The sequence below is a fragment of the Drosophila novamexicana genome, unplaced genomic scaffold (genome assembly GCF_003285875.2).
Source record: "Drosophila novamexicana strain 15010-1031.04,08,12 unplaced genomic scaffold, DnovRS2.1 tig00000108-arrow-pilon, whole genome shotgun sequence".
NCBI lineage: Eukaryota > Metazoa > Arthropoda > Insecta > Diptera > Drosophilidae > Drosophila > Drosophila novamexicana.
The window spans coordinates 5,361,028-5,376,856 of record NW_020824772.1 but is presented as its reverse complement, the minus strand read 5'-3'; the positions used below and the strand labels follow the sequence as shown (position 1 = coordinate 5,376,856).

Sequence of the window (15,829 nt, the reverse complement as noted above, 5' to 3'; positions counted from 1 at the left end):
ATAAGTTAGTTTTGACCTGACCGCTACCAAAATTATATTTATGTGTATTGATTTAAGTACTTATAATAGAAATAGTAATACATTAGACGTAAGCAATGCAGGTAAAATTATAGTGTAAGTATTTCGGTTCAACTAAAGTTCACTCAAACAAGGCTAACATCATCAGCATATAAGTTTGTGTCAAATCATTGCAAGCTTCATATTCTGACGTCCTTTATAAATTAGTTATGGCCTGACCGCTATAAAAATTATATTTTTGTATATTGATTAAAGTACTTATAATATCGAGTACTATACGACAGCAATGCAGGTAAAATTGTAGTATTCGTATTTCAGTTCAACTAAATTTCACTTAAACAAGCATATAATATTGTGTCAAATCATTGCAAACTGCATACCTAAGCTGAAATACCCTAAAAAAATAATCGATTCGACGCGCTACCCCTCGTTGTGGGTGTGGCTTTGGTCGCAATGCTTTGTCGACTGCATCTTGAGGGAATTGCACAAGGGCGCTGCGCCTTTGACTTTGTGATGGAGTTTTGTTGGTTTTTCGCTGGCTGCCTGGTTGCCTGGCTTAAGTTGGAGCGATTTCCGCTGCCTAAGTTTGAGTTGGTGCTATTTTTATTTCGCCTGGCTTGCTTAATGCCTTCAACTGGAGCTGCTCAGTTGCACATAGTTGACAAATACACTTGAAGAACTGACAACAAAGCCTGTGAGTCTACCTTTAGGGATGAATTTAGTTGAGTCTGGTGCTTGGGAGCATTAGCAAAATGCTTTGTTAAGTGCTTTAATTAAAAGACGGTTGGGTGGAATTAAAAAAAAAATTGATGAACTGTGAAAGATGCCGCAGTGTGGGGGTAATTAAATTCACTTAAGTGTTAAACATGTATATCAATTATTTTCCCGGTAAACCTTTAATTTAACACATTGATTAAAGTTCAGTTACATGGCGAAATAAAATTACGTTGTGCGACCAAACAATTTCATTAAAATTCGAGGCGGCTTCAATTAAAGTGGAATATATGGCGTTGGTTAACAACACGCCAGGCCGCCTCCACTTTGGCAGCCCTCATGCAGACAAACGATAGGTAGCACATATACATACATAAGTAATTGAGTTACATGTCCACCGACTGCGTTAAAGGTACGCATGCAGACGACGCGACACCAGAAAAAGTAAATCAGATTGTGCAATTAAGCGGTATTGAAAGTCATATAGCATCAATGGCTAATTTACTATAGAGTAAAATCGATACAAATTCAATTTTGAGGATTTTTCATTTTGAAAAATAATTATCTGAAAATGACTTGAGCGAAAGGTTTTGAGTCAGCTAGGAAGACTTCGAATATTTACCTCATTTATGTTGTAATTTTGTGTACGAAAAGCACATTTGAAAAAATATAAAAACCAGTTTGCCTTCAATATTTACTTAAAATAAAAGGACCTTTGCACAATATAATGTATATTGTAAAGTAATAGTTGAACTTTTGTAAAAGTTCTCAGAGTTAGTCGGCTTAACAAAGTTTCAAACTTACCTTTCTACGTCCACAACAAAGCATTCTTCGCACACGCGAATTTCCAGTAGCTGCTTTCAATCGAGTAAACTTCTTCTTCCACTGCATTTATGAGTGGGGATCCTTATGGGAAAGCCTTTCTTCTGCTGCTACAGTTGGGGCATTTGTGGCCCTGGCTGAAGTCTCGAGAAATGCGCCAAGGGCCGTGACCGTTTAATCAACTTAATTTTACAAAAATTCATTAGCGTTGTATAAAAAAATGCAAGTTCGATTTATTCGTTGCTCGTATATGGGGTGCTATAAACAAAAAAGAGAAAGATATATATGTATGAGTCAGTGAGAGTGCGTAGATATCGCTTAAACTTTTTACATAAATATGAGCTACGCCTGGCCTTGCCAAACTCATCAGAAAGTATTAACTGTCACTTAATTGTCAGCAGGCAAATGTATTTTGCATGCTTCGTGTGTCAGTGTTGAGCAGCATGTTAAACTTAATGAAGCTCTGCCACACTGCACTGGCAGCTAAAAGCTGACAGAAAAAAACACTTCAGAACACTTTAGAGCCCAGCCTTGAGTTGGCGTTGTTCTGACATGTGTCATATGCATTTGCGTAACATCCATTGGAGCAGTGTTGGACAGTTGGACAAATGCCAGCTTCGCAACTTGTCATCTACCAGGCAACACTACAAGTAACAAGCAGCCCACAGCACATAGCCCACTCACATATCGAGTAGCTGTCTGATTTCACAGCTCCGATAATGCGTTGTTTGCTTAGCTCTCAAATGGTTCTAATCAAAGTCTGCCATGGGCAGATACTGCACTTGCAATTGTCGCGCTCCTACATATGTATATGTATGCATGCAACACTGAAAATGCGTTAAAATCCTAATTAACTTACTGCCTGACTTTAATCTAATTCGAATTTCTCTTAAGTTACATTTAAAAGAACTGTGAATGTTATATTATATAAGGCAAATTTAAATATGTCTTAAACTCTTGACAAAGTCTTTCGACTTAGAATAAGGTACAAAACAAGCAAACAAACATGGAAAAGTCAATTTATCTATCAATCGCTGTTGCTTCATGTACTTGAACCAGAATCAGGATGACTTTCTAATGGCAAACAAGCAACCTTGCCACTTGCAAGCTGTTTTTATTGTAGGATGGAGAGCCAATTATTTTGAGCACAAGTCCATTCAAACAATTTTAGTATAAATATTCATACAATATATAAATATAATGTATGTATTTATTATACTGTTTACTGTGTGCTTAACACTTCAAATGCTGTGCCGCCTCCATAACAAAAGAGTCATATTCATGTTGCGAGCTCTAACAACTATTATCCAACTAACAGCAACCGGTTCGCTAACGTCCCCAACGTTCGCCCTTGCCTGGCAGCTGCAATGAATGCTGATATAATTTTTAATTAAAAACGCTTTTGCAGCTGACCAAGCTAACTGGCAAGAGGACCAGACGAAGCACAAGGGAAACTTTAAGCTGCACAAGGGGCATGGCTACGATGGTTGGTATGAACTTGTGCAACTATTTAAATACAATTTACTGCCGCATGTTGTATACCAATACGATTATTTTAAGACTTAAAGATTATCTAAGAATTGAAGCTAATAGCCCTGTAAGTCCCCAGACACTTTTAGATACAGAGACCGGTTTGCCGGTTAGAGCCAAGTTCAGATTCTGTTTATGCATATGATTTTGGCATAAGCCTTGCAACCGCAGTGCCAAAAGCAACAACGGCGACCACAATGGCAAATCGGCGACAAAGAATTTTTAATTAAGTAGCTTAAAAGCAGCAGCTAAGAGATGAGACTTTTTACTCAGCAGCTCGTTCGCCAGGAATGGTGAGCCATCCTTGTGATGATGTCGTCCTACACAGGGTCATCGTCGTCGTCGTCGTCCTGGCGGACACGTACTATGAACTGGGCCAATAGAGCTCTGCGGCTGGCACTTTGCCCACAACTCCAACTGAGATTTTGCTGCCATAAAACAGTTTGTGCGGGGAGTATGTCCCTAATCCCGCATTCACCCCATCTGCCTCTGTAGTTTGCAATGAAAAATGTTGCAATCGTGCAGGGAAAATTTAAATGTCCTGCTCGAACGCCATACCAAAATCCTTACCAGTGTGCGTGAGCATATTTATGTGTGTGCTTGTGTCTATGGCTGTGAGCCCAGCTGCAACATGACAACTGACTGCTGAGCAACATCCGCTGCAACAGTACCAGCGCCATTCAATGAACTTCATCTGCGCCCGTCGCTATGCAACATTTTTGTTCATAATTTCCATACATGCACTGACTGTCTGTTCGCCTGGGCAAGTGTGTGTGTGTGTGTGTGTGTGAGAGAATAATAGCTAGCAGCGACACTGCCATGCAAATGCAGCTACACGATACTTTGTGTCAAAGCAGCAACAACTCGGCGACAAAGTGCAGCAATCAGCCAAGAAAAATGTCGTTGGGTGTTGATGGAAGCAACAACATTCACAACAGCAACATTTATAACAACAACATTTACAACAACAACAACTATTTGGCAGACAAACGTACACATTTTTGTCCACGCATGCCTAAAATTTATTTTAATGACATCATAAATTCCGCCAGCGAATTTCGCTTTTTTTCTCGCATACCCAACTTACTTTCATATGTGTGCATATGGTTCTATGCGAGTGTGCGGATGAATAAGTGTGTTATAAAGCTCCGCCCACAGGGAGCGCAAAAATTGCAAACCATTTATCATGTAATAAATACAGAAACAATTCAATAGCGGCATTCGCTCTGACTAAACTTTTTATACACTATATTAGGCGAATATCAATATAATATTTTACTCTATCCCTTAAGCATGGCGCATGTAAGAGAGAAAAGGAAAACAAAACCGGATTGCATGAAACGGAAATCTACTGTTTGCACTACAAATTCACAAGGAGAATAAACAAAGGAAGAGGAATTACTTCGCCCAATTAACTAAAACATATCCTATACTGTAAATATTATAATCGTATCTGTATATTTAAAATGGTTGAAAGCAGTTTCAGAAAACGATCTCTGAGATGCGACAGCACTAAAATAGAGATCGTTTGTCATATTTCTTTGCTTGGATCCTAGTCTAACGCAGGCGCAATATTGAAATTATTTCAGCCGCCGCTTAAAACTGCTGTCATACTCTGGTCATGGGACGGAGACATTAACTTGCATGTGGTTCCAGGCTCAAACAGAATGACAAACCACCAACCAGTTGCCACTGGGCGGCACTGACACACCCATCACACACGCCCGATGGGCTGGCACTCAAATATGATTGCAGCAACAATCTATGCACTATGCAGACACTGAGCCCAGACTTGCATCTAGCAACGGACCATGGGGAATTTTCACCTTAAAATTGGACCGTGCACGAATTACAAAAACACAAAACCACAGCAACCGGCATAATTGGTAGCCAACACTGGCAAAGGTATGTGGCCTATAGTCTAGCTAATTTTTCACATTTCTCACTAATACCGCATCTGCTGCTGTGAATGCAACCGCTGCGGCTGTCAGTTCCGGGCAAGCATTGAAACACAACTAAAATTCAGATGGATGAGAAAGGTATTATAGTATTATATTAAATAGTCTGCAAGGCTCTTTTCAAATTGAAGCAACAATCCTGTTTGTTATAAAGCAATTAAATATCGTACTACATAAGAATAAAAACTGTCTTTGAATTAAAGAAACAAGCATTTCCAGCGGCTAATCGGATGGTTTAGTGCCTAATTAAGTTGCAAATTACAAGTGCCAACAATTTAAAAGTAATCTGGCCTCTTGTCCTGGAATTTTGCCATACCTTATTTACATATATTTGTTAAAAGAGCTTCCGCAAGCTCCTCAAAAAGAAATGTATCAGTCTTACGCATCTATACCTATTATGACAATTGTATTTTAATACTATACAGAAGTTTAATAATTCCTGCAGCTTTAATTATCTTTTCATTCGTACGACTTTGAGCTGTTTTTCCCCCAACACTTGTAGAACGGAAACTTTTTCAATGGGCGCTTACAATGGAAATCATTTAATACGAGCTGAGGGTGTTTGTAACATTATATAACATTTGATATCATAACTCTGACTTTAATGCCTTGTGCTGCAATGTTTGTAGAAATTTTTCCTGCATTGTTCAAATGGTTTTTCCGCTTCTCCTTGTAAAATTGGAGCAAAGCTCTCAACTTTTTCTATGTGCTGCTGGGGGGCTCGTTGGGTGGCTGTTTTTTTTTTAATATGAGGCAGGGCGTAAAACGCTAAAGAATTAAAAATGCTTTGTTGATTGTTAATGTTGCAGCTAATGCCTGCTTTCTCTTTGTGCATTCGAGATTCTTATTTATGGTATTACTTAGCTGCTATTAAAATTAAGAGTTTTGATTTAAAATATGACTTTAATCGGAGTTAAGTCAAGTGGAAAATGTACAACCAATATGGCAGAAGGCAAGAGCTCAGCTCAGTTTAGTATCCAATTAAAATAGCTCAACTGAGCTCAGCTGAGAAAACCAGACTCGTACAAAGCTTTGAGCTACTTTTACAAATATTAATGGGCTCCTTTGCTCTACCCTATACTTTTTATATTTCATTCTACTAGTTCATTCCCTCTGTGTTTGTTTTCGGATCTTAATTAATATTGGAGGATATAAATATGACAAACCAAAGTGTGCATATTCCAAAAATCACGGCATCATCTAGATCTTAAAATCTCTTAAAAATCGGTAATAGCCGGATTGTTCTGCATGTGATATACGTGGATGAATATTCTGACATGTTGCAGCAGCAAATGCTGGATCAAGAATATACGACTTCTTTTGCCTGTTGCACGCTGTTGCAAAATTTGATTACACCCATGTTATCCATTTTATAATGTCACAGGGTAGAACAGAAATCCTAAGGTGCACTCTACATCCGTACTGGCATTTCAAATAATCCCCACTAGAACATTTACAAAAATCAACCATTACAAATCAATGATAAGCACGGAATGGTGGATTTTTCTGCCCATCCTTTTCACCACTTCTCTCATCTCCTTTCCTATGAGAGTTCACGAGCCTATCAGAATTTTTCTAAAATAAGCTTAAGGGATTTAATGGAAATTCGAATGGTGGGCTCACCTGAACTGCGTTGCCTGTCAACTGGTGCTGAAGGATGCTGCCTGGATGCTGCCTGGATAACCGGGTGCCTGGATGCTGTTCGACGTTGCCTAAGCCGCACAAACTTTCGAGTTTAGTTATCAAAACTGAAATCACAAACAGCAGCAGCAACAACAACAACAACAACAACAACAACCACAAGAGTGACGTGGATTACGGGCGGCGTCGTGGGTTTGCCGGCGGATGACAGCGTTAATAGCAGGTGCAGTTGGCGAGGCTTTTGGGGCTATGTTGCAAACGTAATTGCTGTTGCAGTTGCAGTTGCAGTTGCAGTGGCAGTTGTTGCAGTTGCTGTTGACCTAGGCTTTAATGACAAATTGCTGGTTCGGTGGTCAATGGCACTCGGACGCATCCTTGGATCCTTTGCATTATTAGCACTGGTCGTTTGCTCGTTTCCGTTTCACATTCTGCTCGATGCTGCTTTTGCCTCGGCGACTGCGGCGCTGCTGCATTTTTTGCGTAACTTTTGAGCTTTTTTCGCTTTTGCACATTTCACAGTCAATTTGTACATTATTTTGCCGCCAGGGCCTTTGAAAACAACGCGATTGAACGCGTTTCTGCCTAAAAAATGCTTTCAGTTAACCGATTTTTCTTTAGCTGCACCTAATTGATTTTTGCGCGTGTATATGTGAATGCATGAACGGAACGGTTTTTAGTGTATGTGTGATGTGTTTCTTTTTCTATGTGTGTACGCGTGAGAATGTGTACGTGGGAGCAGGCAACGGAATGCGTCCGAATGGCAGTGCGGAGCTTTTGCTTGTGAGCCGCATATTACTACGAGCGCAACGCGTTTGTCCTGAATATGCGAATTTCCTGCGCTACTCCTACGTTAACAGAGCGCAGCGCAGCACGCAAAAAATATGTGTGTGTTGTGTGTGTATGCAAGTGCTCTGAGCATGGGTATGAATTTCAGTATAATAAAATATCCTGTTTGGGCAATGAGCAAGCCAGCGAGCGTTTGAGCGAGTGTTCGCACTGCGCATGCCCTATAAATTTGGAGCAAGTTGCCGCTGCTGGCTATTTGCGGGCGATAGCGAGCAAAGACGATAACACTAACCACCCACCCCACAGAAATCCACCACCAGAGTCGCAACCGTTCAAAGTCCCTCACGCTATAGTTCGTGTGGCTTTTTTCGCTTTACTTGGGGGCAGTTGACGCTTTTTGTTTAGGGCACTTATGGTTGTTGCATTTAATAATGATATTTTCAGTACTTCACAAGCGTTAGATTTTCTGGTTTTATTGTTTTTAGTTTTTTTTTTGGTTTGTGTTCGCTTTATTTATCAACAATTTGTTTGATTGATTGATGAGCGGCAATGACTCACTAAACTGAACTAACGAACTAAGTCCCTGATTGCCGTTCGTTACAATTTTCTACCACTGTTTGTTTTATGTTATGTGTTAGGCATCTACAAGCTTAGCACTCTGCCGAACTGTTATTAACAGCGAGCCCTGTTTTATTCGGAAACTGCCATTGTATATGTTAGGAACTTTTTTAATTATTACTAATAAACTTTTGCTAAATTCAAAATTTTTTTAATCAATATTTAAATATATTATTTTATGTTTCATTTCTATATGGCAGATATTAAGCGAAACCGACTTTAATTTGAATCAAAACAGCTGTTCTTTGGTTCCTGAGAACGCACCAAATCGAATATTAACAGAGCCGGAGCAGAAAACTGCTAATTTACATTATTCGATTGATTGCTGAGCACCAATGAATCTCAACCATATTCCGAAAAGGGAATGAAGATACCCGTGTATCTTTTTGTTGAGGTTTTTAATCGATATCGACTTAAGTTGACTGGTCTTACGACTCCACAATAATGGTAGCCGGTAAATCATTGCGTCAGTCTGGCAGCTCTTCAAGAATGTTATGATTATTTTTGCTAACATAAAAAATACTAACTTAACAGAATTACTCCTCACTACGTGAAGAATGTTTTTTTTTATACATTTTCAAAGTTGTATTCGTAATAAGGTACAATAATATTCGTTTTTATTATAAATGAAGTTTTCTATAGAGTTTGTTCAGAGTATCACTATTTATAATTTATTGATTTAAAATTCTAACTATGTAATATTATTTTAATTTGTCTTACTCAAAAAGTAGAACGATATTTTTGCGGCAAAGCTGTGTACTTGCGTACATAACAGTTCAGCATATGTAAAACTTCTGTTAACTGTTAAATAAAATTTCCAACTGGTCCACTTCGTATTTTTACTTTTAAGAGCTTTTCATAGCGAACTTCTTTAAATTTAAGGTTGAAGGTAAATAAAAGCATTTGACATTTGCCGTCAATTACTGTGCACTTAATAGTGTTGAACCTGCATTAAATTACGTACGAAATAAACATTGGAGAAATAGTTCCGGTTGCATTTTTGCTCTTCGTCTAGTTTTGGTAAAAACAATGTTTTTGCATAACAGAAATCTATGCAAGCTGGCAAGTAAGTAGTTTAATACCCTCTCCCAGACAAAAATTGTATTGCTTACCTTACAGGTAATGTCGCTAATTTCGTCACGAGCAACGTCCGTTTCAGCAGCCAGAAGGCAAAGACTGCGATACTCATGCTGAACATGGGCGGACCTCAACACACGGATCAGGTGCACGACTATCTGTTGCGTATTATGACGGATCGCGATATGATACAGCTGCCGGTGCAAAGCCGACTCGGTCCATGGATTGCGCAGCGTCGCACCCCAGAAGTGCAAAAGAAGTACAAAGAAATTGGCGGCGGCTCGCCAATATTGAAGTGGACCGAGCTGCAGGGCCAGCTGATGTGCGAGCAACTGGACAAACTGTCGCCAACTACGGCACCGCATAAGCATTACGTTGGCTTTCGCTATGTCAATCCACTGACTGAGGATACTCTTGCGCAGATCGAAAGGTCAGTTGACAGCAGCGTCAAGAATTTGATTTATGTATTCCTCATGCAATATTCTCCTGCAGCGACAAGCCAGAACGTGTGGTGCTCTTCTCACAGTATCCACAGTACAGTTGCGCCACATCCGGCTCCAGCTTCAACTCGATCTTCACCCACTACCGCGAAAAGTAAATGGCCAGCTCATGTGAAAGTTAGACTGCTAACCCAGTTTCCAATTCGCAGCACACCACCCGCCAACATTAAGTGGAGCATTATTGATCGCTGGGGCACACATCCGCTGCTCATAAAGACATTTGCACAACGCATACGCGAGGAGCTGGCCAAGTTTGTGGAGACTAAGCGCAATGATGTTGTAATACTCTTTACGGCACATTCGCTGCCCCTCAAGGCAGTAAGTAGGGGTGACCCGTATCCCTCGGAAATTGGCGCCAGTGTGCACATGGTTATGCAGGAACTGGGCCAAAATAATCCCTACAGCTTGGCCTGGCAGTCGAAGGTGGGACCGCTGCCCTGGCTGGCACCAGCCACAGATGATGCCATCAAGGTAAACTATTTCCGGGGACCATGCTTCTATGCTTGACTCTAATCTCAATTAAATTGCAGGGCTATGTAAAACAGGGCCTGAAGAACTTTATACTGGTGCCTATTGCATTTGTTAACGAGCACATTGAAACACTGCACGAGCTGGACATTGAGTACTGCGATGAGCTGGCCAAGGAGGTGGGCGTGGAGGAGATACGTCGCGCTGCCGCTCCCAATGATCATCCGTTGTTTATTGAGGCACTGAGCAGCATTGTGGCAGATCATCTGAAGTCGGATCAGCCCGTGAATCCGAAGTTCTTAATGCGCTGCCCCATGTGCACCAACAAGCGCTGCCGTGAAAGTAAAAAATGGTATCAACAGCTATGCGCACACTAAAATGCCATTTTATTTATATGAGACTCACATGATGCACCATCTGTAGTGCATTTTAAGTTAGTTAGCTTCAAGCTATCATTACAATGTTCATCAATCTATCAATCGGTTCGCTTATAGGTATTTCATTAATTAGGTTCCGGGTTTTGCGACTGCGAGTCCATAAGGCAATAAAGACACTGCATAAACAAAAGTATGAGCCGTTCTCTTTTTATCTCCCTCTCTGTAAATCGCGCGCTCTCTGTCTGTGGCACACATGTGCGCCGCGATACCATGCACAAATCACCTCTGGTCTGTAGTCTATAAACGCTCTCTGTTACGTCACGACTTGTAAATTCTATGCGGTACTCATGGAACGCGTAAAATCATTTAAATATATACAACTTGCTTTCTCGGTCATAAAGATCATTTACGTTTCATATTATTGTTAGCTTAAGAGTCGTTTAAGTCATCGCATTAACATTTCACATATGTTACGTCACACTTAAGCTTACTCATTTGAGCATCGAACTTGTATCATGCGCAATGCGCTATCTTCTAGTTATTTTAACGCCGGTCAGTTTTCATCAGCTGTTTGGTATCACTTTGTCAGATTTCGAATTCTTTATTTATGGTGGGCACATAAAAATTTAAATTCTAATGGCCATCGGAGTTCCTTTAGTAAACACGCGCCCTGCCAAAGCAGTGATTGGCCGTAATACTGCTCATTTGCTTACGTTTGCCGTATGACGAATTGCATAACGGGACAACTTCGAATGCATCATTAACGTAGCTGCGACTCCAAATGCCAACATAAATCACAAAATATCACAAGAATCAGCAAAAAAAGCATACGAATTGATGTCTTGAAATTGGATGCGAGAAGAGAACGCGCTCAGCTTTCAATCAGTTCTATTTGAGCGCGCGCCAATTAAGCCACGCTCGAAATTGGCTGGCAATTAAAGCCTTGCAACTTTGACCCGACGAGGAATCTATATCATTGTTACAGCAGTGCTCGCTCCATCTGATGAAACATACTCGGCGCAATCTAATCTCGACATCGGCATATTGATCGTAAATTAATTGGTAAATCCAGCTATAACTGTGGAGTATTTTTAAACACACCGTTATGTCTGGAGCTAACAATGTTAGCCAATCCGGTGCAGTATACGCTGTGCTCTCAACGCCAAACCACGCCGGAGCGGAACGCCACGATTTCGACAGGTAAGGGCTGCGAATCCGCTTGTGTGTGTATCGTTATGGAAACCTGTTTAAATGTACATACATACATACGTACGTACGTTTACTGACCTCCGCTTTCATTTGTTCATTTAGTGCACAAGTATTTTCCACCTCAGATTTGTCATAGTTTATGGCAGCATCAAAGTTTTGTTTATGGCCAGCGTGACGTTGTGCCCATAAAGCAAATCAGTTGTTATCTGTCTATTTGAATTACGTGAAGAAAGCCAAATGAGAATTGCCCCACTTCAGTTTGAGCGCTGGAGACGTACACGTTCCTGTTTAATTGCATTGATTAGATCTCCACTTTTGAGTTAGAAGCATTTCAAGCCAAAACACAACAATTATCTCTGGCTGTCTGTCATCGCCATTCAAAATTGAAACCTACTTCTTCAATCTTGAACTTCAAAATTAGTTTGAAGCTGATCAAGCAAGAGCAACGTTTGCTGTCTCATGGTCTCGTATCTCATGGTGGGAATCTCGAAGTCAAAAACACTTGAACCCGAAACTTCACCCACCAAATCATTGACCATCATTTCCACCAAGGAGGTGTGGATTTGCCGAAAAGTGCAAAACAACTCTCAAATGAATTTGCACAAGAATAAATTTGAAAATGTCTCATGCAACAGGTTTTCGCGACTTTTCCTTAGAACCCGTAAGGTAACTTAAGTCCAGATTTCGGATTCCTAGCTCTAGCTCTGATTTGATATCAGTCAATTAGTCACCACATTCACACACTACTGAATACCTGAGAATGAGCAGTAACCTGACCATATTTCAGAGCGGGTCGGCTATCAGCTTAAGTTTTCAAAGCGAACCTGCTCACACATGCGAACACAATACACCAAAAAAAAAAATGCCCTGTCAGGTTTATTAAATGAAAGTGTGTGCACTCAAATGTATTTGTATTTACATTCCTACTACCCTACCACAAAAGCATATTGTGTTCGCTATCTCTAAACTTAACGAATAAGTGTGAGATTATAATTAAAACTCACAACGAAGCTTAAATACACTAATACAGACACTATGAAAATTGTAACATATGTGTATATGAAGACCTACTTTAAACTTAGTATATTAAAATGTGTCACCCAAATTGGGCAACATTCATAGACTTTAAAACTTTTAGAGAATTTCTCAAAATTAACAATTAAGACAATTAATATCGACCCTGACATATTTGACTGATCCGTTAATACACTTTCCATCCAATGCATTGTGTAACCCCACAAGTACAAATTCATGAGCGACCTGCCGGCCTCATTTACGGTGTTAAAAGGCATTTAGTGAAACTAGGTACATCTCAATTATGGAGCACACACAATGTTGTATACGGATCTTATCTTAATGATTTACCCACTATTCTCAGATGCGCCACAGACGAGCCAAGCGAGCTAAGTGCATTCTTCAACTGGCGATCCATTAGCAAGAAGATGGAGCATAAAACCGGCGGCGTCTTCAAGAATCGCAACCTGATCGTCGATCTGCTGGCCATATGCTTTGGTATAGGCACGTGGCTGGGCGTGAATGGCACCTTTATACAGCTGCCGCTGCTGGTTAATGAGGCGCCCGAGGGCTGGAGTCTGCCATCCTATCTGAGCGTGATGGTGCAAATAGGAAATTTGGGACCACTGCTCTACACTGTCTATCAAAAGTACTCACCCTGGAAGCTCAACGATGGCTTCACCATACATGCAGTTCTGGCAATCGGCACAATGTCCTGTCTGTTAACCGCGTTTTTCTACAACCGGACGGCATCGCTGGCGGGCAACGAGCACAGCGTAGCGCTTTTCATACTCACCATCTTCACCGCGCTCAATGCTTGCACAAGCTCAGTGCTCTTTATGCCCTACATGGGACGCTTCAAGGAACAATACATAGTCACCTATTTCATCGGCGAGGGTCTCAGCGGCCTGCTACCTAGCGTCACGGCCTTGGTGCAGGGCATTGGTGACTCCGGTCGCTGTGTGTTTGTGAATGAGACCGAGTCGGGCGAGGCGATCTACCAGAAAATAACAGAACCACCTTTGTTTGACACAAGGGTATTCTTTTTGATATTATTTGGCCTGATGGTACTCAGCTACATTGGCTACACGCTGCTCAATCATCTGTCACTGGCGAAGAGCGAATATGCCCAGGTTACTGTTAGCAAGGGCAACAAGTATGAGTATGGCCAGGATGATAATCAACCGCAGCTGCAACAGCTCACGCGTGGCCAGTATATTGGCTTGCTGCTGCTTATAGGCACCATCTCTCTCTTTAGCAACGGCATGTTTCCCAGCATACAATCATATTCGAGTGCGCCGTATGGAACGCGCGCCTATCACCTGTCGGCAACGCTGAGTGTTATTGCCAATCCAGTGGCCTGTTTCATGGCCATGTTCCTATATTTTACATCGCTGCGCATCATATATGTGCTCTCGACTCTGGCAGCGCTGCTCACCAGCTATGTATTTATCACCGCTATCCTAAGTCCATATCCACCGCTCTACGATAATACAGCTGGCGCCGTGCTAGTGGTAAGTGAGTCGAGTTGAACCTATTGTCCATATTCATATCTTTTGTATTTCAATTTTGCAGGTAGCTGCGTGGACTTTGCTTGTCGGAATCGTCAGCTACACCAAGCTGGGAATTACGACTGTGATGCGTGCCCAGGGCGGCCAGTCGTTGGTGTGGGTGGGCGCCATTACCCAACTGGGCTCGGCAATTGGTGCTATCTCCATATTCTTTGCCATTAACTATACGCGTTTCTTTCAGTCCGCCGAGTCGGAATGCTGAGCAGCCCGATTTAATATCCTCAACTAGATGATTTTAACATAGTTTAGTAAATATATAGATATTTTATTTTTTACTTGCGCCTTGTCATAACAATAGAATATTTAAAACACATAACATGTTAGGCATAGCTCGTTATTTGGTATGATATACGTGTATAATAAACTTAAACCATAAATATGCCTCAATTATTAGGTTTGACAACTTGTTCCTTACTTTTGGCATTATCAGTTTGATCGATTTCACTATCCACGTCACCCTCATAGCCGGAATTCGTGCGGGAACGCGATGCAGTCGGATTTGCCTGCGTTTCATCAGCAGAAGCAATATTCGTACTACTCATTTTGCTAAAGCAATGCGTAAAATTTTGCAGCATATTCTGGCCCTTCTCCGAGGCCTTATTGAAGGCCAGAATCTTCTCCCGCAGACTGCGACTAGCACTATTGCTGCTCACCACTGCCTGACTGCTCTGAGGCGATGGCTGGCCCGATTCGCCGAGAGCACTTTGGCCAGAATGGCCCATCAAGGTTTCAACCTTCTCGAATGACTCCTTGGCGCGCTTGAAACACATCAGACTATCGCGCAGCAGTTGACTCTCGTGAAGTCGTCGAAAATCAGCGAGCAGTTCACGCAGTTCAATTACCTCGACTGAGCTCAAGCCATTGTCTCCTGTGTGCATGTTTTCAAACTCCATAATCAGACGCTTGATTTTAGTAGGCTGCTGCTCTGGACCGGACTGCGTCATTGCCAGCATTGTGGACACATCAGCCATCTCCCTGATTATGTTTACTGAAGTCTGAATCAGGTCAGTGTGCTGCTGTATAGTTTGCTTGAGCCGTAACCGTAGATTCCGCAGGTAAAGGCATATGTGTTGGGTATTCTCGATATCAATAGCCTTCGGTAAAGCTGTTAAAACAGCGATTAATTGAGCAATATAGACATATTGAATCTTTATCAACAAACCATTCAGCTCCTTATTGTTTTCGGCGTTTGCCATTTAGCGGGCTCTTAATTTTCAATACGAAGAATTTCAATCAAACTAACCAACTAACACGAAATGATTTTAAATTACCTAAAATTTATTTTCTACGTTCTGTGTGTAAAATCTGTGATATGTTTAAAAATCATTGCAACCAAGATTAAAAAATCAAACCGAAAAATATCAAAATACTTTTCAAATCTAAGGCTCCTGCTTGAAAAAGTCCACTGTAGCCACGTACTATTTCTGAAAGTTCAGTTAATATCTTATAACTTATTCCAATACTAATAAAATTTGAGAAATATTCTTTTAACTGAACAAAGAAGGCTAGTTTTCAATCTCAGATAT

At 41.0% G+C, this 15,829-nt stretch overlaps 4 protein-coding genes across 6 annotated transcripts in view; 2 read left to right on the top strand and 2 right to left on the bottom strand.

Annotated features, from left to right (window-relative positions):
* Window positions 1-1,930, bottom strand: part of LOC115771982 (rho GTPase-activating protein 100F) — a 41,793-nt gene extending 39,863 nt beyond the window's left edge. For both annotated transcript variants that reach the window (XR_004019004.1, XM_030717902.1), the window contains exons 1-2: window positions 1,886-1,930; window positions 1,537-1,812 (exon numbers count right to left, since the gene is read on the bottom strand). Coding sequence is in view for 1 of the 2 variants with exons in the window: in XM_030717902.1 (XP_030573762.1) it covers window positions 1,537-1,623 (87 nt within the window). In the remaining variant the exon portion in view is untranslated. The remainder of the gene's footprint in view (window positions 1-1,536; window positions 1,813-1,885) is intronic.
* A 6,951-nt stretch (window positions 1,931-8,881) lies between these two features.
* On the top strand, window positions 8,882-10,699 carry LOC115771726 (ferrochelatase, mitochondrial). Its single transcript, XM_030717550.1, has 5 exons — window positions 8,882-9,153; window positions 9,207-9,594; window positions 9,657-9,758; window positions 9,814-10,135; window positions 10,195-10,699. The coding sequence occupies exons 1-5, from the start codon at window positions 9,117-9,119 to the stop codon at window positions 10,507-10,509; spliced, it is 1,164 nt and encodes a 387-aa protein (XP_030573410.1). The 5' UTR covers window positions 8,882-9,116; the 3' UTR covers window positions 10,510-10,699.
* An 892-nt stretch (window positions 10,700-11,591) lies between these two features.
* LOC115771724 (solute carrier family 52, riboflavin transporter, member 3-A) lies at window positions 11,592-14,523 on the top strand. 2 transcript variants are annotated; one of them, XM_030717548.1, is made up of 3 exons: window positions 11,592-11,709; window positions 13,097-14,246; window positions 14,308-14,523. In XM_030717548.1, exons 1-3 carry the CDS (start codon window positions 11,615-11,617, stop codon window positions 14,503-14,505), a joined length of 1,443 nt encoding a protein of 480 aa, XP_030573408.1. In that variant the 5' UTR covers window positions 11,592-11,614; the 3' UTR covers window positions 14,506-14,523. The 2 variants fall into 2 exon arrangements, with proteins under 2 accessions (XP_030573408.1, XP_030573409.1); XM_030717549.1 differs by lacking the exon at window positions 11,592-11,709 and adding an exon at window positions 12,849-13,023.
* A 63-nt stretch (window positions 14,524-14,586) lies between these two features.
* LOC115771727 lies at window positions 14,587-15,625 on the bottom strand. The gene is made up of 2 exons (XM_030717551.1): window positions 15,466-15,625; window positions 14,587-15,408 (listed from the first exon to the last, which is right to left on the bottom strand). Exons 1-2 carry the CDS (start codon window positions 15,497-15,499, stop codon window positions 14,687-14,689), a joined length of 756 nt encoding a protein of 251 aa, XP_030573411.1. The 5' UTR covers window positions 15,500-15,625; the 3' UTR covers window positions 14,587-14,686.
* Between the last annotated feature and the right edge of the window lie 204 nt (window positions 15,626-15,829).

Bases quoted from the DNA above. Each gene is read 5' to 3' on its own strand.
- LOC115771726 (XM_030717550.1), top strand. From the start codon at position 9,117: ATGTTTTTGCATAACAGAAATCTATGCAAGCTGGCAA. The intron at 9,154-9,206 runs GTAAGTAGTTTA...CTTACCTTACAG, and splicing joins AAATCTATGCAAGCTGGCAA to GTAATGTCGCTAATTTCGTC. The intron at 10,136-10,194 runs GTAAACTATTTC...ATTAAATTGCAG, and splicing joins CCACAGATGATGCCATCAAG to GGCTATGTAAAACAGGGCCT.
- LOC115771724 (XM_030717548.1), top strand. From the start codon at position 11,615: ATGTCTGGAGCTAACAATGTTAGCCAATCCGGTGCAGTATACGCTGTG. The intron at 11,710-13,096 runs GTAAGGGCTGCG...CACTATTCTCAG, and splicing joins GAACGCCACGATTTCGACAG to ATGCGCCACAGACGAGCCAA. The intron at 14,247-14,307 runs GTAAGTGAGTCG...TCAATTTTGCAG, and splicing joins CAGCTGGCGCCGTGCTAGTG to GTAGCTGCGTGGACTTTGCT.
- LOC115771727 (XM_030717551.1), bottom strand. From the start codon at position 15,499: ATGGCAAACGCCGAAAACAATAAGGAGCTGAATG. The intron at 15,409-15,465 runs GTTTGTTGATAA...CTGTTTTAACAG, and splicing joins AAACAATAAGGAGCTGAATG to CTTTACCGAAGGCTATTGAT.